We start from the raw sequence: 21,911 nt of genomic DNA on the forward strand, positions 1-21,911 counted from the left end.
AAATTTATTAGAGCATAAGCTTTCTTGAGCTACAGCTCACTGCATCCGATGAAGTGAGCTGTAGCTCACGAAAGCTTATGCTCTAATAAATTTGTTAGTCTCTAAGGTGCCACAAGTACTCCTTTTCTTTTTGCGAATACAGACTAACACGGCTGCTACTCTGAAAACTGTAAGGAGAGTACCAGTGTACATGGCAGAGGGGCATTGCTGGCACATGATGGCATATATCACATTGGTAGATGCGTAGGTGAACGAGCCTCTGATAGTGTGGCTGATGTGATTAGGCCCTATGATGGTGTCCCCTGAATAGATATGTGGACAGAGTTGGCAATGGGCTTTGTTGCAAGGATAGGTTCCTGGGTTGGTGGTTCTGTTGTGTGGTGTGTGATTGCGGGTGAGTATTTGCTTCGGATTGGGGGGCTGTCTGTAAGCAAGGACTGGTCTGTCTCCCAAGATCTGTGAGAGTGATGGGTCGTCCTTCAGGATAGGTTGTAGATCCTTGATGATGCGTTGGAGAGGTTTTAGTTGGGGGCTGAAGGTGATGGCTAGTTGCGTTCTGTTATTTTCTTTGTTGGGCCTGTCCTGTAGTAGGTGACTTCTGGGTACTCTTCTGGCTCTGTCAATCTACTAATCTGTCAAACTACAGCATTTGCTCAAGAAACTCCCTGAAAAAGCACAAGAACAAATCCGCACAGACACACCCCTAGAACCCCGACCCTCTGCCATGTACATTGGTCAAATTGGACAGTCTCTACATAAAAGAATGAATGGACACAAATCAGATGTCAAGAATTATAACATTCAAAAACCAGTTGGAGAACACTTCAATCTCTCTGGTCACTCGATTACAGACCTAAGAGTGGCTATCCTTCAACAAAAAAGCTTCAAAAACAGACTCCAACGAGAGACTGCTGAATTGGAATTAATTTGCAAACTGGATACAATTAACTTAGGCTTGAATAGAGACTGGGAATGGATGAGTCATTACACAAAGTAAAACTATTTCCCCATGTTATTTCTCCCCCCCACCCCACCCCCCACTGTTCCTCAGATATTCTTGTTAACTGCTGGAAATAGCCTACCTTGCTTGTCACCATGAAAGGTTTTCCTCCTTCCCCCCCCCTGCTGCTGGTGATGGCTTATCTTAAGTGATCACTCTCCTTACAGTGTGTATGATAAACCCATTGTTTCATGTTCTCTGTGTGCGTATATAAATCTCCCCTCTGTTTTTTCCACCAAATGCATCCGATGAATTGAGCTGTAGCTCACGAAAGCTTATGCTCTAATAAATTTGTTAGTCTCTAAGGTGCCACAAGTACTCCTTTTCTTTTTGCGAATACAGACTAACACGGCTGCTACTCTGAAACCTGTCTTCCCAGAAGCTTTCTGCAAAGGCTTTTAGAGTACATCCAGGAGAGCTTCGTGGAGATGTCCCTGACGGATTTCTGCTCCATCCGCAGACACGTTAACAGACTTTTCCAGTAGCTGTACTGGCCACGAATGTATTCCAAGTCCTCAGGGCTACTTAATCATTAAAAAGCTCTTGCTTTTATAACATGTATTATATTTAAAAAGATACGCTCACTAGAGGTCCCTTCTCCAGTTTCGTTGGGTTGGGACGGTATTTCAGTCAGAGTGATAAAAAGATCCTGGCTGTCAGGGAGAATGGTGTGTTGTGTGCTCTCCTCAAGCTCGTCCTCCTCCTCATCTTCCCCATCCGCAAAATCTTCAGGCATGGTGGAGAGTACCCCATCATCAGAGTCCTCGGACAGGGGTGGGGTAGTGGTGGCGGTCCCCCCTAGACTTGTATGCAGCTCAGCGTAGAAGCGGCATGTCTGGGGCTCTGTTCCGGAGTGTCCATTTGATTCTTTGGTTTACTGGTATGCTTGTCTGAGCTTAAGTTTCACGCGGCACTGTGTTGCATCCCTGCTGTAGCCTCTGTCCCTCATGGCCTCAGAGATTTTTTGAAATGTTTTGGCAGTTTGTCTTTTGGAATGTAGTTCTGATGGCACAGATTCCTCTCCCCATACAGCGATCAGATCCAATACCTCCCGTTTGGTCCATGCTTGAGCTCTTTTTCAGTTCTGGGAGTGCATGGTCACCTGTGCTGATGAGCTCTTCTGGCTAACCAGGAAATGAGATTCAAAAGTTCCCAGGGCTTTTCCTGTACACCTGGCCAGTGCATTAGAGTTCAGAGTGCTGTCCAGAGCAGTCACAATGGTGCACTGTGGGATAGCTCCTGGAGTCCAATACCGTCAAATTGCGTCCACACTAACCCTAATTCGAAATGGTGATGTCGATTTCAGCGCTAATCCCCTCGTTGGGGAGGAGTACAGAAATCTTTTTTAAGAGCCCTTTATGTTGAAAAAAATGGCTTTGTTGTGTGGACGGGTACAGGGTTAATTCGATTTAACGCTGCTAAATCTGACATAAACTCGTAATGTAGACCAGGCCTGACTTAACCAACTGTTCAGAACTGAAGTTGTAAAAGGGCTTTGCAGTGTCAATCTGCCTCAGTTCTTTTTTTTTTTTTTTTTGCATAGTTAGCTGCAATACTGGGACCGTTGCTCATGTCCAGAGAGCGTTTCTTAGTTTTTTCCATTTTTTCCCCAGTAGTTACTTTGTGTTTTCAGGAGTTTTTAGACTGTTCTTTTCCTTCTGTGCCATTGCATAGTTAATTCCTGGTTCAGAGTGGACCTAACACATGGCTAGGGCCCTACCAAATTCACAGTCCATTTTGGTCAATTTCACGGTCATAGGATTTTAAAAATAATAAATTTCATGATTTCAGCTATTTAAATCTGAAATTTCATGGTATTGTAATTGTAGGGATCCTGACCCAAAAGGGAGTTGTGGGATGGTCGCAACGTTATTGTAGGGGGGGTTGCGTTACTGCTAGCCTTACTTGTGCGCTGCTGCTGGCAATGGCTTTGCCTTCAGAGCTGGGCAGCTGGAGAGCGGTGACTGCTGGCTGGCAGCCCAGCTCTGAAGGCAGAGTTGCTGCCAGCAGCAGCACAGAAGTAAGAATGGCATGGTATGGTATTGCCACCGTTACTTCTGCACTGCTGACTGCGGAACTGGGCCTTTAATCATCAGCCACCACTCCCTGGCTGTTCAGCTCTGAAGGCAGTGCAGAAGTAAGGGAGGCAATACTGCAACCTCCCCTAAAATAACTTGGCAGCTCCCCCGCGACTCCCTTTTGGGTCAGGATTCCCAATTTGAGAAATAGTGGTCTCCCCAATGAAATCTGTATAGTATAGGCTAAAAGCACACAAAAGACAAGATTTCACGGGGAGAGACCAGATTTCAAGGTCTGTGATGCGTTTTTCATGGCCATGAATTTGGTAGGGCCCTACACATGGCTAATCTGGCTCTCAAAGACTCCTGGGAAGAGTTTAAGTGATATCTTTTGTGCCCTCTCTGTGTTCATAGAGTCAGATGTTCACACTGATTAATTTGTCTTGTGGAAGGACATTCCCTGTACTAATAGTTGGGCCCTTTACATCACAGGCCTTCCCAGATGCCTACACCACAAAAGTAAGTGAATTTAAGTCAAGTCAACCTACAGCCACCACAGCAATTAAATCAACTGTTGGTGTCTACACTGCCCTCCTTCTCCCCATGGTGTGTGTCCTCACCAGGAATGCTTGCACCATCTGAAGTGGGGCACTAATAGCTTCCCAGCTGAGCCCCCTGCCCTGGGGCTGACAGCCAGAGCCCAAGTTGAAATGTGAAATAATAGCAGCTGTGAAACTGACTAGAATGTCAATTACACTGTTGGTAGGCTCCCTGCTGTGAAATTGAGCCCTCTGCTGGGCTCACAGCTCCGTCAATGCTGGAGTGGAGGCTGGTCCTGTAGTGTAGACCAGGCCTCAGATATCTGCTTCTCTGCAGATAGCGGCCAGTCTTCATTGACTTCAAGGGGGCCTCATACCTTGGCTCTGTGGAAGCCTACTCCCAAGTAGGAATTGATTTTTTTTCTGTTCAGTCCAACACCTTAGTCAGTTTTGTTGCTCTTCCCTGAACTACTACAGATTTGTCAATATCTTGTTGGAAATGAGCAGTGGCACTTTTCATGGCTAGTTCTCTTTTTCTCTGTACTGCCCTTCCTACTGCTGATGGGTCATTCTTCGCATTCTGGCTTTATTGCACTTTCCTTCAAACCCCAGTGAGCACACATTTCTGCCAGTTCACTGCCTCCTCCTCCCAGCTGCTGGTTTCCAGCCTGGTGGAAAGGTCAGGAACTGGTCATGGGGAGTTGAGTTGCATAAGAGTAGCTGGGATCCCTGCAAGTTTCTGGCAGCAGGGAGGCTAGACAGGACTCGCTTAAGAGTCCTGACCTAACCCAGCTAGTGGAATAATTTTGTTTAAACTGTGTTTTTCTGAATAAGAGACTTTTGATTTATTCTCATAGTATATTGATCACTATATTTAGATGGACAAATTTTAAAACTAGTTGTTTTTAAAGTAGGAAAATGAGCAGGCTGTTAACAGTAAGAAAGTATGTGTAGATTCATAGATAAGACCAGAAAGAACCACTGTGTTCATCTTGTCTGACTGCCTGTATAGGCCGCAGGATTTTCATTAATTAATTCCTATCTGAACTACAGCAGATCTTTTAGAAAAACATCCAATCTTGCTTTAAAAATTGCCTGTAATAGAGAATCCACCGCATATCACCTCTGTTCCAATGAAGACAACTAATTGTTTTAGGAGACACAATACTAATGTACTGATAAATACAAAAAGGCACTGGTTTGCAATATATTTTATTTCAGAATCCTTTTGTAAAATGTACTTACATGCTCCTGTGAGTTTGACTTTATTTTTTCTTTTTTAGTGAGTACTGCCCCACAACAAAAGCCTGTAAGTATATTTATATAATTCATATCTAAAGCATCTTGCTGTCCTTTAGTAGTTATTAACTGTTAGACTACTGACATTTTACATTCTATACAGAAGCTCCTCTGATTATAGCTTTTGTCCTTAAATGAGCACTTTTTGTGCAGTTCAGCAGTCTGTTCATTTCTCATGATTTTGTAACAAGTTATTATCAAGAGTGGTCTAGGAGTTCTTTTTTAAGATACATTTTTTCTTTCATAGTAATGATAAATTTATTTTAAAAAAGAATTAAATATGAATTATAGGCAAAAATACATAATTGCAGTTTTTAAGCACAATATTTACCCTATCATGACTGTTGATGCATTTCTGAGCAGTCTCCAAAGCTGTAATAATAGCTTCAGGTGGAATGAAGTTGAGGAATTGTCATTTTTCATCTCTCTTATGGCATAATCCTGATCCTACATGCTTAACATTATGCACTGTGAGCAGTCCCATTGACTTCAGTGATCTATTTCTGACTGTGCTGCACAATTGCTTGAAGATTATGGGGTCTATTCATGAACCTTTCAGAGCAGAAATTTGCCCTTCATTTCCTACACTTAAATCAATTATTTTGAATGACCACAAGAAAAAAACTTCCATATATATTAGAAAACTCAAAATACAAAAGATACCTAATTAAAATTAAAAATGGAGTCAAAATGTTACAGTAAAACTACACCAATCTGCTATCTTTGATCTGTTCATTTTTCTTCTGCTTGTTGTTACTGTACCTGGAAGTTCCTTTTTTCATTCGTTATGGTATATAAAATTAGAGCTTTTATCACTTCCTTCTGCCATTAGTGATGCATATGTTTTTGACATGAAGTGGGTAATAAAACTGCTTTTCATTTTTACGGAGTTATAACTAAACAACATGTGAATGATTTAAAATAATTTCTTCACCTTTTTACAACCGTTTTCTGATTGTTAGCAGCTGTTTTTCCCCTGAATTGGAAGAATAATAAAACATTTTTACGTTGTTAGCAGAGTACGTTCCATATGCATGAACATGATCAATAGTAGTCTAAAGGTTAAGGAAATAGCTGTTGAGTAAGATTAAATGAGTCAAGTTAATCATACTGTACCGTTTTCCATATAATTTGCTTTTTAGTTTAATTAGCAGAATACTCCTGGCCTGAGGTTATGTCCCACATAACTTTTTTTGCTTTATATAATCTGAAGTGCTTTTTGAGATGAAAATTAAATGGAGAACATAAATACTTTAATATTGTACATAATATCCAGAATTTGCAAATATAAAGCTATCAAAAATTATTTAAATTTTGATGTGAGATGCTTGGAAGAATAATCAGTTGACATTATTTATCTTCGTTAAACGTAGGTTGGGAAAATATCTAAAAACAAAAAGAAAAAACTGAAAAAAAAACAGAAGAGGCAAGCTGAGCTACTAGAGAAACGCCTGCAGGAAATAGAAGAACTGGAGCGAGAAGCTGAAAGGAAAAAAATAGAAGAAAATGTAACCTTGGGTGTACCATCAAATGAGCAAGAAGATGAGTACCACCCAGAGGTCAAGCTAAAAACAGCTGATTTAGAGGAGGTAGCAGATGAAGAGCCTGGGAATGATGATGGTTAGTAACTTCTATTTTACCCTGATAATGAACCTAATTTGTAGTCTGAGGTGGAACTTTAATTGTACTTTCTGAGACTGGTTTATCTTAATTATGAATTAATCCCATAAAATCTCAAAGACAAATAGGTTTTATATTATACGCAGTGTAGTTGTAACCATGTCAGTCCCAGGATATTAGAGACACGAGGTGGGTGAGATAATATCTTTTACTGGACCAACTTCTGTTGGTGAGAGAGAGAAATTTAACATTTTTACTTTGCTGTTCTTCAGGTGCTTGTCCATATGTGTATTCAGCTGTAGCTGCACATCTGAGTTCCTTCTAAGCTGTGCAGCTGCGTGGCCAGCCAGCAGTCTATCAAGTGTCATGCACTTTAGGTGCCCCTGCCCCCACTGCTGTGCTACTCCTGCCCTCTGCCTTGGAGCCCCTGGGCAGCTGCTCCCAGGAGTCACCTGCTTGCTGTGCTGAGCAGGGTGGGGGGGAAAGGGGTCACTGATGTCAGGATGTCCCCTACCCCGCTCCTGTACCCTATCTCCACAGGCAGTGCGGGGGGGGAGGGGGGAAGAGGGGAACATGTTAGGGCACAGGAGTGGGATGTGCTGGTGGCTACTGCTGTGTCTGGAGAAGCAGGCTTCAGATTGGTGAGTGCTGATCTACTTAAAGGGGCAGTGCATCTTTCACACACGCTCACCGTGTGTGTGTGTGTCTCTCACACACACACACACTCACACACGCTCACCGTGTGTGTGTGTCTCTCTCACACACTCATACACGCTCACCGTGTGTCTCTCTCATACACACACACTCACACGCTCACCGTGTGTCTCTCTCACACACACACACTCACACGCTCACCGTGTGTGTCTTTCTCACACACTCACACTCACACGCTCACCGTGTGTGTGTCTCTCTCACACACACACACTCACACGCTCACCGTGTGTGTCTCTCACACACACACACACACGCTCACCGTGTGTGTGTGTCTCTCACACACACACACACGCTCACCGTGTGTGTGTGTCTCTCACACACACACACACACACACACGCTCACCGTGTGTGTGTGTCTCTCACACACACACACACACACACGCTCACACGCTCACACTCACACACGGTCTCTCTTTCTCTCTCACCTCCCAACACATACTTGTATTGTTGTTACATCTTGATACTTCCTGCAAAGCACACACATTCTTCGTAATTTTATTCTTTCAAAGTGCTGCTGTTTGAGTTTTTTGACGGGTCTATGCATTTCATAATTTTTATTTCTCTCTTATGCTTAAATTTAATTCTTTGAATAGTGAGTTCTAAAATGCCTAACATGTCCTGGCTGGAGTAATTAGCCCTATGGTAACTTATTAAAAATATATATTATATCTAGGTTTTTTGTTTCTACTGGTGGCACACATCCACACATTACCTCGATATTGGTGCACATAAAATTCATTTCGCACATGAACAGAAAAAATTAGAGGGAACATTGCTGCACATATGTCCATGCATGTAAGATTGCAGATGTATATTTTTGTTAGGAGTATTCTCCTGATCTGTGCATGCGCCTGGACTACTCTCGTCATTATACTGGGGATATAGAGGACCCCAACTACTACTTTTGTTCCTTCTCATCCCAATTGGCCTGATGGAACCCTTCTGTGTCTACACTCCTTAGCTTTGGCTTTCTCATTGATGTGGACACAGTGACAAAATGAGGACAGACACATGCATGGAATTAAGTGGCAGGCCACAACTTTTATTAAACTTTTAACACAAGGGAGGGGCACTACCCGCCCATCACCCATACTCTCCTATATCAGACATTTAATTGGTTCCATTGTGGGGATTATAGGGCTCCTCCCCATATAACTTGTAAGTGGTGTCAGGATTACAGAGCTTATCATATAACCCCTAACGTGGAGTAAACTCTCCTCAACCTATCCCCCAGGAGACAGCTCTGTGTGTCCTAGCACCCTTCCCCCCCAAGAGACCTCAGCTTGCAGTGGCCACAAGATCTGACCTTGGCCTACAAAGACCACAATCAGATGAGCCCAAGGCCCATCACCAAAATCCCAGGTCTTTTATCTCTGGGAAACATTCATTTTAGTCTCTTAACCGCACTGGAAACTGGCTGCGAGTTGCAATGAGTAAGCAACACCACCCCAGTACCTTAGTTAGGCACCAGACACATTCCTACTTAACCTACGGTGGCTTGCAGGCACTGTGAGGAAGACAGAAAACTCCCTGGTTCTCTGCCAATTGGCCCATGGGAGAAAAAAATCCTTCCTGACTCCCTAAACAGGAGGTCAGCTTGACCCAGCGCATCTGTCAGGCTGGGTTCCCATTCCTAGTTCAAATGGGTAGGGTGTGCTGCTGGAATGGAGCCAAAAGAGGCTCCACATGGCCCCTGCACTGGGTTACATTCTTGGATCTGGGCCAATCAGCACCCTTCTTCTCCAGCTGGCCAAAGGGTGCCAGAGACTCCCATGAGGAGCTACTTATTGTCCCTTGGCAAGAGACTCCCTCCCTTGCTACTGGGACTGTCCCCCTTTCACTGCCAGCCCCATGAGTTTTCCCATTTGTTGATGTGATTGGCGTGGCATTTTGTAAATGCATTAAGGTAGTGTTAGGATATTTTTCTTTGTATATAGTATAGTTAGGCTTGGAAGAATTGGATTTTTATCAGTAAATGTTGGTAAACATTGGTTTCACTGTGCACATACTAACAAAAATGGATTAATTGATAGTCACAATTTACAGATAGCAAAGTAAAAAAATGCTGCTTGAGAATTTGTCATGAATTTGATTTAAGATATCGTGACATGTTGACAATTTGTGTGTTAATAGTTACAAAGCTTACCTTTGTGAATCTCATGTCTACTGTCATTATATAATTATTGTCTGACACCCCCCAACTGTGAAAATTTAAACTGATCAGAATAAAAAAAGCTTAAAAATACACATTGATATTATCTGTTGAAATTATATTAAAAAAACCAAATTCTGCCAAGCCTGAGAAAAGTTTAATGTAAGAGTTGGCTGCTTGGCTGTATCTGTAAATAGTGTAGTTTTATTTAAAGGGTTTTACTCTCCTTGATTTTGTCCCCCTCGTTCATTTATTCTTTTAGTGAGTGAAGTTTTCTTTAATGATGCCAAACTCCCCTGGCTTTAAATTTTGTGACTTTTGTGGGGGGCTTTTCCCCTCAATGACTATTGCATCAAATTACAAAGGATGAGTATAACACAAGTATGTAGAGACAAAATTAGAAAAGCCAAGGCGCAAAACAAGCTCAAACTAGCTAGGGACATAAAAGGAAACAAGAAAACATTCTACAAATACATTAGAAGCAAGAGAAAAACCAAGGACAGAGTAGGCCATTACTCAATGAGGGGGAAAGACAATAACAGAAAATTTGGAAATGGCAGAGGTGCTTAATGACTTCTTTATTTCGATTTTCACCAAGAAGGTTGGTGACGATTGGACGTCTAAAATAGTGAATGCCAGTGAAAATGAGGTAGGATCAGAGTCTAAAATAGGGAAGGAACAAGTTAGATATCTTCAAATCACCACGGCCTGATGAAATGCATCCTAGAATACTCAAGGAGCTGACTGAGGAGATATCTGAGCCATTAGCAATTATCTTTGAAAAGTTATGGAAGACGGGAGATGTTCCAGAAAACTGGAAAAGGGCAAATATAGTGCCCATCTATAAAAAGGGAAATAAGGACAACCTGAGGAATTACAGACCAGTCAGCTTAACTTCTGTACCTGGAAAGATAATGGAGCAAATAATTAAGCAATCAGTTTGCAAACACCCAGAAGATAATAAGGTGATAAATAACAGTCAGCATGGATTTGTCAAGAACAAATTGTGTCAAACCAACCTGATAGCTTTCTTTGACAGGGTAACAAGCCCTGTGGATGGGGGGAAGCAGTAGATTTGGTATATTTTGACTTTAGTAAGGCTTTTGATACTGTCTTGCATGACCTTCTCATAAACAAACTAGGGAAATATGACCTAGATGGAGCTACCATAAGGTCGGTGCATAACTGGTTGGAAAATAATTCCCAGAGAGTAATCATCACTTGTTCACAGTCATGCTGGAAGGGCATAATGAGTGAGGTCCTGAAGGGATTGGTTCTGGGTCTGGTTCTGTTCAATATCTTCATCAATGATTTAGATAATGGCATAGAGAGTACACTTAGAAAGTTTGCGGATGATACCAAGCTTGGAGGGGTTGCAAGTGCTTTGGAAGATGGGATTAAAATTCAAAATGATCTGGACAAACTGGAGAAAGGATCTGAAGTAAATAGGACAAAATTCAATAAGGCCAAATGCAAAGTACTCCACTTAGGAAAGAACAATCAGTTGCACCCATACAACATGGGAAAAGACTGCCTAGGAAGGAGTACTATGGAAAGGGATCTAGGGGTCCTAGTGGATCACAAGCTAAATATGAGTCAACAGTGTAATGCTGTTGCAAAAAAAGCAAACATCATTCTAGGATGTATTAACAGGAGCATTGTAAACAAGACACGAGGAGTAATTCTTCTACTATACTCTACACTGATTAGGCCTCAACTGGAGTATTGTGTCCAGTTCTGGGCGCCACATTTCAGGAAGGATGTGGACAAATTAGAGAAAGTCCAGAGAAGAGCAACAAAAATGATTAAAGGGCTAGAAAACATGACCTATGAGAGAAGATTGAAAAAATTTGGCTTGTTTAGTCTGGAGAAAAGAAGACCGAGAGGGGACATAACAGTTTCAAGTATGTAAAAGGTTGTTACAAGGAGGAGGGAGAAAAATTGTTGTTCTTAACCTCTGAGGATAGGACAAGAAGCAATGGCCTTAAATTGCAGCAAGGGCGGTTTAGGTTGGACATCTGGAAAAACTTCCTAACTGTCAGAGTGGTTAAGCACTGGAATAAATTGCCTAGGGAGGTTGTGGAATCTCCAACATTGGGGATTTTTAAGAGCAGGCTAGACAAACACTTGTCAGGGATGGTCTAGATAATACTTAGTCCTCCCTTGAGTGCGGGGGACTAGACTAGATGACCTCTCAAGGTCCCTTCCAGTTCTGTGATTCTATGATCACTGCTTTTTTTTGTTTAGGAGAGTCACAGATCCCTGCCAACTGCTATGTCTGCAGATCGTTCTCTAAGAGAACCAAAAAAGCCCAGGCAAGCAAGGTTAAAAATGTATTTGTTAGCTTGCTCCACATGGACAGCCTCAGATCTGAAATCCTCTGATCTCCTGTACAGTGGACACCAGGAAAGTTACAAGACTTTCACCTCTACCAACTGACTCTCTGGTACTGATTGTAAGTCAGATTCTACTGCTTACGACTCCTGCTGCTTCTTCTCCTCCTTTTGAGTCTCAGGTCTCGTAGTCTTCATCAGATTTATATCAAGGTGATTTAGATTTGTCTAATTTCTCCCATTGGGAGCCATCCCCTGATATTCAGTTTGAAAGAGGATCTAGGATATAGCACCATTCTGTAGGTGGAGTTTTCTGCCTTACCAAGTGCAATGGTATCCACCTCCTTGGACCCCTCCTCTTTTCATATAGTACCCCTCAGTAGCCTTTTTGGAATCCCTGGGCTACTTAGAGGAAGCATTACCTCATACATCCTCATGTTCTTGGTGGGGGGTGGGTGACTCAGAGATGTCAGCCCACTCAGTCTCAGGAACACCCAGTGCAAACCCAACAATTAGAGGAGCAGTCAGCAGAGGAAGAACATCCCACAGAAGAGGACATGTAAGTTCCACAAGCCATTGCCACTGCCACCTCCTCTTCACATGAGGCAATGATTCTTTCACCACTATCATGTCCGGACTATTATAGGATTTTTAAGGACCTAATGAAACGAGTAGCTGAGACTTCCCAGATTCTGCTGAAGTATGTTCAGGAAGCACCTCATAAACATTTAGACGTCTTACATACTACCATGCTAGGGTGAAGTGCCCTGCCTGTTAATGAGGTGCTATTAGAGCCTCCTACATCTGTCTGACAGACTCCAGTAATTATTTCTCCAATGTCTAAGAGAGACAGAAAGTAGTATTTGCCATCTTAAGGGGGTGGAATACCTCTTTTCCTACCTGGTCCAAGCTTTACTAGTTGTGATGGCCACAAATGAATGGAGTAAGCAGCACCACTTTAAGGTCTTGCGTACACAGTGGGGGAACGTGCTTTATGGAAGGGTGTGATTTCTAAAGAATACTAACATGTGATGCATTAATTGGTCTGTGTAGACCTTGCTAATGTGCTTTAACATACTGCTGTTTGAAACAGTACCATGTGTGACGGGGCAAGGCCAGATGGCTATGGAAGAGTAGTGGTAGATAGATATATTAGCTCCAGGCTAAACAAATCTCTGGTACCAGGATAAATGAAATGGCAGCTGCTCCAGGTCAATTAAGACACCTGGGCCAATTAAGAACTTTCCAGAAGGCAGGGAGAAAGCTAGGTTGATTGGGACACCTGAAGCAAATCAGGGGCTGGCTGAAACTAGTTAAAAGCCTCCCAGTTAGTCAGGTGGGTGGGCATGTCAGGAGCTGTGGGAAGAAGTTGCGTGGTTGGAGAGGCTGAGTAGTACACAGCATATCAGGCACAAGGAAGGAGGCCCTGAGGTAAGGGTGAAGTGGAGCTTGAGGAAGTGAGGGCTGCTGTGGGGGAAGTAGCCCAGGAAATGGTACATGTCATGTTTCTAACAGGTCAGCTACAATAGCTGATACTATTAGGGTGCCTGGGCTGGAGCCCGGAGTAGAGGGTGAGCCCGGGCTCCCCGCCCCCCACCTTTGCCCCCTGATTAATCACTGAGACTGGGAGACAACAGAGACTGTGCAAGGAAGGATAATTTCTCCTCACCTCCCTCTCTGGCTTATGATGAAAATGGCTCAGTAGACTGTGACCCTTGTCTCTAGAGAAAGAAGGGTTACGGGGAGGATCACAGTGACCCTCTGAAGCTAGCGAAATCCGCCAGGAAACGCGGGACCCACAGAGGCAAGGACAGAGCTTATCACAACTGGTGTGAGAAGTGGGATTTAGTTCACAGCATGGCAGAAGAAAGAGATTTAAAAAAAAAGTGCACTGGGAGTTTGGATTTTTTTTTGTTTTTGTTTTTGTTTGTTTGCTTTGTACCACAATGGAGGAGGTGGTAAGAGCTCTAGTACAAGCCATGGCAGACCAGCAGGAGGCCACCCGGGTTCAGGCAATGGCACAACAGGAGTCTATGCGGCTATAGCAGGAAACCAATCAATTATTGATGAGCCAAGCGACCCAAGATCATGCTCTCTTGAGAGATGTGGTGGACCAGTTGAAGATCCTCACCACCCAGGCCCAGGGGTCTAACGGGACGCAAACCCTGAGGGCCACTGGTTGTCTGCCAAAGATGACGTCAAGAGATTACGTAGAGGCATATCTCCTCTCATTCGAAAGGACTGCTCAGCGTGAGGCGTGGCCCCAGGAGCAGTGGGCCAGTATCCTCGCCCCTTTTTTGTGTGGAGAGGCCCAGAAGGCCTACTTTGACTTGCCTGCCACAGATGCCACTGACTATACCCGTCTGAAGGCAGAAATCCTAGCACGAGCAGGGGTAGCAGCAGCAGTAAGGGCCCAGAGGTTCCAAGAGTGGAAATACCAGGAGAACAAACCACCGAGGTCCCAGCTATTTGACCTCGTACACCTCGCACGGAAGTGGTTACAGCCCAAGGTGTGCAGGCCGAAGGAGATTTTGGAGACCCTGGTCGTAGACCATTACATGCGGGGACTGCTACCAGATCTCCGCAAATGGGTAGGCCAGAACGATCCGTCCATGTACGACGAGATGATCACACTGGTAGAAAGACGGATGACAGCCAGGGGACTGACCCGACTACCTAAGGAAGGCCCCTTTCGAAGCAAGCACCCAACCCTGGCAGGTTGGGCAGCCAAGCCCCCGGGGAGTCCTAGGTGGAAGAAGGGGAAGGGGTGAAAACCAGTGGGGATCCCAGAAGGAAGGGATTGGCCTGAGTGGGGGGAGCCCCAGGACTAAATCCCCTAACCCCCGGGATAGGGGAATGATTAAAAGCAATTATAGATGTTATGCATGTGGGGAGTGGGGACACATAGCAGCATAGTGACCCAGCACTGAGGAGCCTATGCAATGTAACTTGGGGAATTGGGAGGTCCTATGCTCCCTTATCCACCTTGCGGGGGTCGCATTAGCCCCACATAATTATACCAGGCCAGTGAGGATAAATGGAGCAGAGACTACAGCGCTTGTGGATTCTGAGAGTGCTATCACCCTCATATTGGGTAAGCTAGTAAAAAATAGTCAGCTGCTACAAGCCAAACATGTAGCAGTGACGTGTGTGCATGGGGCCATGAGCCATTACCCCACCATCCCAGTGGAGATAGAGGTTCAGGGAAACCCCATTGAGGTGACCGTGGGCATAGTTCCTAAACTCCCATATCCTGTAGTCATTGGGAGGGACTATCCAGGGTTTAATAATTTACTCCTCCCCGGAAAGGCTGGAGGGAGGTGGGGACTCTGAGGACAGTGACTCGTCACCGGGGGAATGTCAACCCCCGATGTTCTCTGAGATTTCTCAGGATCTGTTCTCAACCCCCCGAAAGACCCAGAAGACAAAAAAGGAGAGGAAGGCCGCGAAGGCCTTGGGAACCCGGATCCTGACCCAGGGCCAGAAGACCTCCCTAGTAGGCAGATGGACGCGAGCAGCCAACAGAGAAACTTCCACCACAGAAGGTGAGCCAGAAGCTGCCCCCAGCCATGACAGCGGCGAGCCATTGGAAGAAGCAGAAGCCGGCCCTTGGGAGCTTGGGCAGGTTAGTCCCAGGAGAGAGACTTTTGGGTGAGACCAGGCAGAGGACCCCAGCTATGATAATGCCAGGAAGGAGGTGGTCGAGATCGATGGGATACCCGTGGATGGGAAGGTCCGGGGTTCTGGACCTTACTTTATAGTGAAGAAACATCTCCTGTACTGCGTGGTGCAAATGCAGGAGTAAGAGATACAACTTCTGGTGCCACGAAAACATCAAAAAGCCATATTGAGTCTCGCCCACAGTCACTTGTTTGGAGGACACCTGGGGTAGAGAAAACCCAGGCATGGATCCTGCGGAGGTTCTTCTGGCCAGGAGTACATGAAGATGTCCAGCGATACTGCACCTCTTGTCCGGAGTGTCAGTTACATAGCCCTCGCCCGCACTTGTGGGATCCTTTGATACCTCTTCCAATAATAGAGGTTCCTTTTGAACAGATAGCCATGGATCTGGTAGGGCCCCTAGAGAAGACAGCTCGGGGCCACCAGCATGTGCTTGTTGTACTGGACTATGCAACCCAGTACCCGGAAGCTGTTCCCCTGCGCAACACAGCTTCCAAGACAATAGCTAAGGAGCTACTACAGATCTTTGCCCAGGTTGGGCTACCCAAGGAGATATTGACTTATCAAGGGACACCTTTCATGTCCAAGTTGATGAAAGATCTCTGTTCATTGCTCCATGTACAAGCCCTATGGACCTCCGTATACCACCTGCAAACAGATGGCCTTGTGGAAAGGTTCAGTAGGACCCTCAAGGCCATGATCAGGAAAGTGGTGAGCCAGGATGGGAAAGATTGGGATACCCTATTGCCTTACCTCATGTTCGCCATCCGGGAGGCTCCGCAAGCCTCCACGGGTTTCTGTCCATTCGAACTACTATAAGGGCACCACCCTCGGGGCATATTGGATATAGCCAGAGAAGCCTGGGAAGAGGAGCCAAATCCCGGAAGGAACATAGTTGAGCATGTACTGCAGATGAGAGATCGGATAGCCCGAGTTACGCCCATTGTACAGGAACACTTGGAGAGAGCACAGGAGAACCCATTATAACCACCAAGCGAAGCTTCGACGGTTCCAACCAGGGGATCGGGTGATGGTACTGGTGCCCGCAGCAGAAAGTGAACTGTTGGCCCAGTGGCAGGGACCCTACGAAATAATCAAAGCTGTGGGAGAGGTGAACTATAAGGTGCGACAACCAGGCCGCCGGAAATCGGAGCAAATTTGCCACATCAATCTTCTAAAATCTTGGCATGATCGAGAGACATGCTTAGTCATGCAGGAGACCCTTCCCCAGGAGGATAACTTACATGAGCAAGTGAGGATATAATCCGACTTGACGCCGATCCAAAAGATTGAGGCTGCCGACCTGATTAATCACAACAGAGATGTGTTCTCTACAAAACCAGGGCGGGCAACTGAGACCTATTACCATATCCGCACGATCCCCAGAGCCAAGATAATATTGAGACCTACTGAATCCCAGCAGCCAAAAGAGAGGAAATCAAGGCTGATGTAAAGAAAATGTTAGAATTAGGGGTTATTGAAGAATCTTACAGTCAGTGGTCCAGTCCAATTGTTCTAGTTCGTAAACCTGATGGTACCATGAGATTCAATAATGACTTTCACCGACTAATGAAATATCCCAGTTTGATGCATACCCCATACCATGCATTGAAGAATTGATTAACTGACTGGGTAGTGCCCGATTCTTGACTACACTGGCTCTGATAAAAGGGTACTGGCAGATTCCTCTGACCAAAGAAGCTAAAGAAAAGACAATATTCTCCATCCTGGATGGGCTATTCCAGTACATCGTTCTCCCTTTTGGGCTACATGGGGCCCCAGCCACATTCCAGTGCCTCATGGATAAGCTGCTGCGCCCCCATACTAGTTATGTAGCTGCATACCTAGATGATGTCATCATCCATACGCCAGATGGGGGAACCCACTTGGAGAAAGTTGAGGCAATACTGCGCACCTTAAGGTGGGCTGGCCTCACTGCTAATCCTGCTAAATGCACCATAGGGCTAGCAGAGGCTAGGTACCTGGGATATATTGTGGGAAGGGGCATAGTGAAGCCCCAAATGAATAAGAGGCAATTCAAAACTGGCCCCGGCTGATCCGAAAGAAGCAGGTCCATGCATTCCTAGGCATGGTAGGCTACTATCGACGGTTTATTCCCCACTTCGCCACTAGGGCAAGTCCCCTAACGACCTGGTGAAGGCCCGAGGTCCAGACATGGAAAAGTGGACCGACGCAGCAGAGGGAGCATTTACAGATCTCTGTAATGACCGTGTACTCATAGTCCCGGACTTTAACAGGGAATTTGGTTTACAAACAGACGCTTCTGAGGTGGGGTTGGGAGCAGTTCTATTGCAAATGGTGGGAGAAGAGGAACACCCAATCCTCCACCTAAGCAGAAAGCTTCTCCCAAGAGAACAGAAATATGCAGTAGTCGAGAGAGAATGCCTTGCTGTTATTACCTCTTAGGAGACACTGCGTTATTACCTCTTAGGCCGGCGATTTACTCTTGTGACGGACCATGCACCCCTCCAGTGGATACAGCGGAATAAGGAAAAAAATGCAAGGGTCACCAGGTGGTTCTTATCCCTCCAACCATTCCAGTTCCGCATACGGCACAGGGCTGGATGCCACCATGGCAACGCTGATGGTCTGTCACGAGCATACTGCCTGGCGTCCCAAGTTGCCCAACTCTATGGTGTTGAGCGGGGTGGGGGGTATGTGACGTGGCAAGGCCAGATGGCTATGGAAAAGTAGTGGGAGATAGATATATTAGCTCCAGGCTAAACAAATCCCTGGTACCAGGATAAATGAAATGGCAGCTGCTCCAGGTCAATTAAGACACCTGGGGCCAATTAAAAACTTTCCAGAAGGCAGGAAGAAGGCTAGGTTGATTGGACACCTGAAGCCAATCAGGGGCTGGCTGAAACTAGTTAAAAGCCTCCCAGTTAGTCAGGTGGGTGGGCATGTCAGGAGCTGTGGGAAGAAGTTGCGTGGTTGGAGAGGCTGAGTAGTACACAGCATATCAGGCACAAGGAAGGAGACCCTGAGGTAAGGGTGAAGTGGAGCTTGAGGAAGTGAGGGCTGCTGTGGGGGAAGTAGCCCAGGAAATGGTACATGTCATGTTTCTAAAAGGTCAGCTACCATAGCTGATACTATTAGGATCCCTGGGCTGGAGCCCGGAGTTGAGGGTGGGCCTGGGCTTCCCCCTCCCACCTTTGCCCCCTGATTAATCACTGAGACTGGGAGACAACAGAGACTGTGCAGGGAAAGATAACTTCTCCTCACCTCCCTCTCTGGCTTATGATGAAAATGGCTCAGTAGACTGTGACCCTTGTCTCTAGAGAAAGAAGAGTTACGTGGAGGGTCACAGTGAGCCTCTGAGGCTAGCAAAATCTCCCAGGAAATGCGGGACCCACGGAGGCAAGGACAGAGCTTTGTCACGCATGTTAAAGCATACTAGGGAACTTTTAATGCACACCAGCAGGGTCAACATGGACCAATTAATGTGCAACACATCATTGTACTTTTCAAATCTGCCCCCTGTGTAGCATGCTACCCCACTCTATAGACAAACCCTTAGATGACACCATATGAAAAAGAATTGAAATGCCTGGATGAAAAAATTACTCATCTGCAAACCTACAAACTCAGGATTTCAAACTGTCAGGTTCCCACGGCCAAAAATGATTTTATTAATTATAATAAATTCACAGACTTTATTGATAAATTGCCACAGGAATACAGAGAGCAGTTCCAGTTGTTAATCATTGGAGGTCAGCTGATAGAAAGGTCCTTGTGGCAGACAGTGTTGTATGCTGCTGATATAGCTTCCCACTGGATAGCAACATCAGTAGTTGTGCATCAAACTTTGTGGATTCAGTCATCTGGAATCCAGAGGGAAGTCCAAGCCATAGTGGAGGATCTTCCATTTGATGGCCCAACCTCTTCAGTGAGAAAACTGATGAGTCCCTGCACATGCTCAAAGATTTCCTATTGACACTATGATCCTTTGGTATTTTTATCTCTACGATAAAGAGGAGATATAATAGATCTCAGTCCTTCCCTAGATAGAGGATTATTCCAGTTACTTAATAGCACTAGAGGCCTTCTGAGCCCCCAAGGAAGTGACAAAAATTTTAGAAGCCTCGCCTCCTTGTCATATCTGGCTACAACTAGTAAGTCTTCCTTTTGACAATCCAGTCAGGAGCTGCGAATTGATCATTCTACTAAATCTCCCTTCTCTCTTCTTGCCTATTATTTGGGAACTGTATTTTCCTATTTTGGGAGTATAGATAGCTAACTCACTGCCAGCGTGTCCCCTGGCAGCTGGGTGTGGCATAACAGGATCTTCTCCTCTGGTGTCCCTGCCTATAGCCACTGTGGCCCTGTAGTCATCTACTTCTTCTCATGATGTGGCACTTCAGCCAGGTCACATATAGTCCCACCCCTTCCAGGGTAAATCAAATCCAGCAAAACAGTAGGTTAGTCTCAAGCCTGGATCCTTGCTTCCAGGGATCTTCATGTCACCATCCTCAGTGGGCTGATAGGGGAACCTAGGCCCACCTTCTATTGTTGGGTTCCAGCTGGGGATCCTGTAGTAAGCAGGTAAGTTCTGGCTATTAAATCTTCCCTCAGCCTGTCTCTAGTCCCTTTCTTACAGGGTCTTCCTGGGCTCACTCCTCTACAGATCCCCAAAGGAAAGTAGATTAGTTATGATGAACAAAGCAAATATAAAGGTTCTGCACCAGATATACCAACCCTCAAGGAAGCTCTGGCATCTAGTGGTCTCAAGATAACCTCTGGCCTAGGCCAGCCTTCCTCCAGGCTGTCAGTATGTTTCCTGTGGTCCCAACCAGGCCCTCCCACTCCTTCTGCCAGTCAGCCACTATTGAGCTGTGCTTTTTCCTCTTTTAACGCCTCCTTCTAGGCTTGACACTTCTTGCAGGTGTAATGGGGTTCGGGTTATTGAGCCCACAGAATCTTATTAACCCCTTCCTGGCCAATATGGGATGTATTTACTCCATCGGAGGGCCTGATGGAACTGCCTAAAATTGGACAAATGGATCCTACCATGATACCATTTGACTATAGGATTCTTTTCCATACTTATACCTACCATTCACCCACCTTCCATTTCCCTTTTCAGAGACCCTCTCATAATAAGCTTTTTTTAGAATAGAATTCTCTCCCAGTTCTCAAAGCAATAGAGGAGGGTCCTGGTACTTACAGAGGGTCATGCTTCTGTTCTAAGTTTTTCCTTATACCAAAGAAGATCCTAGTCCTTAGAATGCTCAACACCTTCATTTCACATTTGAAATTCAGGATGGTTACCCTAACCTCAATAATACTGTCATTAGATCCAGGGGATTGGTTTGCAGCTTTCAACTTCCAGGATGCTTGTTTTTACATTGCCATGCATTTGGCACACAATATCAGGAGCTATGGATGTGACAAAGAATCAGTGCCCCAGAAGAAGGGCCCCAAGAGTGTTTAGATTTACCTCACTTGACCAGGGTTGGCTGGACAGTAAAGGTGGAATGCAAAACCTGCGATCCCCAATTTGATCCAAAGATTACTAAGGTGGTCTGTCCTCTGGGAAATTATCAGCTTGAATTTCTACCTTAAAGGACTAGATAAACAAGGAAGAAGTGTGCTCCTCCCAAGGTCACCACCACAACAACCAGATACTTCTACTTTCCCTCCCAGAGAAAGTGGAGTCAAAGACATTGCAGACCAGCCAGTTGGTCAGCAGGTAACACTCACTGCATGATGGTATCTGAGCCAGAAGAGCAGATCCTCCTTCTTTTCCTGAATAACTTTGCTTCTTTTTGTTTCCTTAACAGATGCGGGGATGCCTGCCAGGAAAGACTTGTCTTAGCCATTTTGCAGGGCGTGGGTTGGGGGCGGGGAATCTGCGTATGACTAAATAAGCCATTTAATCATTGGTACTGTATTAGTTTTGTGAGTTGATTGATTATTGTGCTTCTGCAGTGATTTGATAAATTGTTGATCTCATTGTTTTCTTCTTAGTTAACCAATTTTGATTTGTATTATTGTTAACTCCTTGATTAGATTGATGCCATCTACATTGTAACTCAATCTGATTTTCATATTGTTTAGTACTTTAGGGAAGTATAATAAATTAGCCTTATATTTGTTTCTGCTTTTAAATAAAAACCGTAAAACACACTGAATTGGTTTTCTCTAGGGCTGTTGATTAATCGCAGTTAACTCATGCAATTATCTAAAAAAAAATTAATCGTGATTAAAAAAATTAATAGTGATTAATCGCAGTTTTACTCGCACTGCTAAACAATAGAATACCAATTGAAACATATTAAATATTTTTGGATGTTTTTCTACATTTTCAAATACATTGATTTCGATTACAACACAGAATAAAAGTGTACAGTGCTCACTTTATATTATTTTTTATTCCAAACATTTGCACTGTGAAAATGATTAACAAAAGAAATAGTATTTTTCAGTTCACCTAATACAAATACTGTAGTGCAATCTCTTTATCGTGAAAAGAAAAGGAGTACTTGTGGCACCTTAGAGACTAACAAATTTATTTGAGCATAAGCTTTTGTG

At 44.7% G+C, this 21,911-nt stretch overlaps 1 protein-coding gene across 16 annotated transcripts in view; it reads left to right on the forward strand.

The window, feature by feature from the left end:
• SRPK2 (SRSF protein kinase 2) overlaps positions 1–21,911 on the forward strand; it is a 307,828-nt gene that overhangs the window by 214,770 nt on the left and 71,147 nt on the right. For all 16 annotated transcript variants that reach the window (XM_043497309.1, XM_038401052.2, XM_038401083.2 and 13 more), the window contains 2 exons: positions 4,841–4,866; positions 6,230–6,476. In XM_043497309.1, coding sequence (XP_043353244.1) covers positions 4,841–4,866; positions 6,230–6,476 — 273 coding nt within the window. The remainder of the gene's footprint in view (positions 1–4,840; positions 4,867–6,229; positions 6,477–21,911) is intronic.

Source organism: Dermochelys coriacea, chromosome 1, assembly GCF_009764565.3.
Source record: "Dermochelys coriacea isolate rDerCor1 chromosome 1, rDerCor1.pri.v4, whole genome shotgun sequence".
Lineage (NCBI taxonomy): Eukaryota > Metazoa > Chordata > Testudines > Dermochelyidae > Dermochelys > Dermochelys coriacea.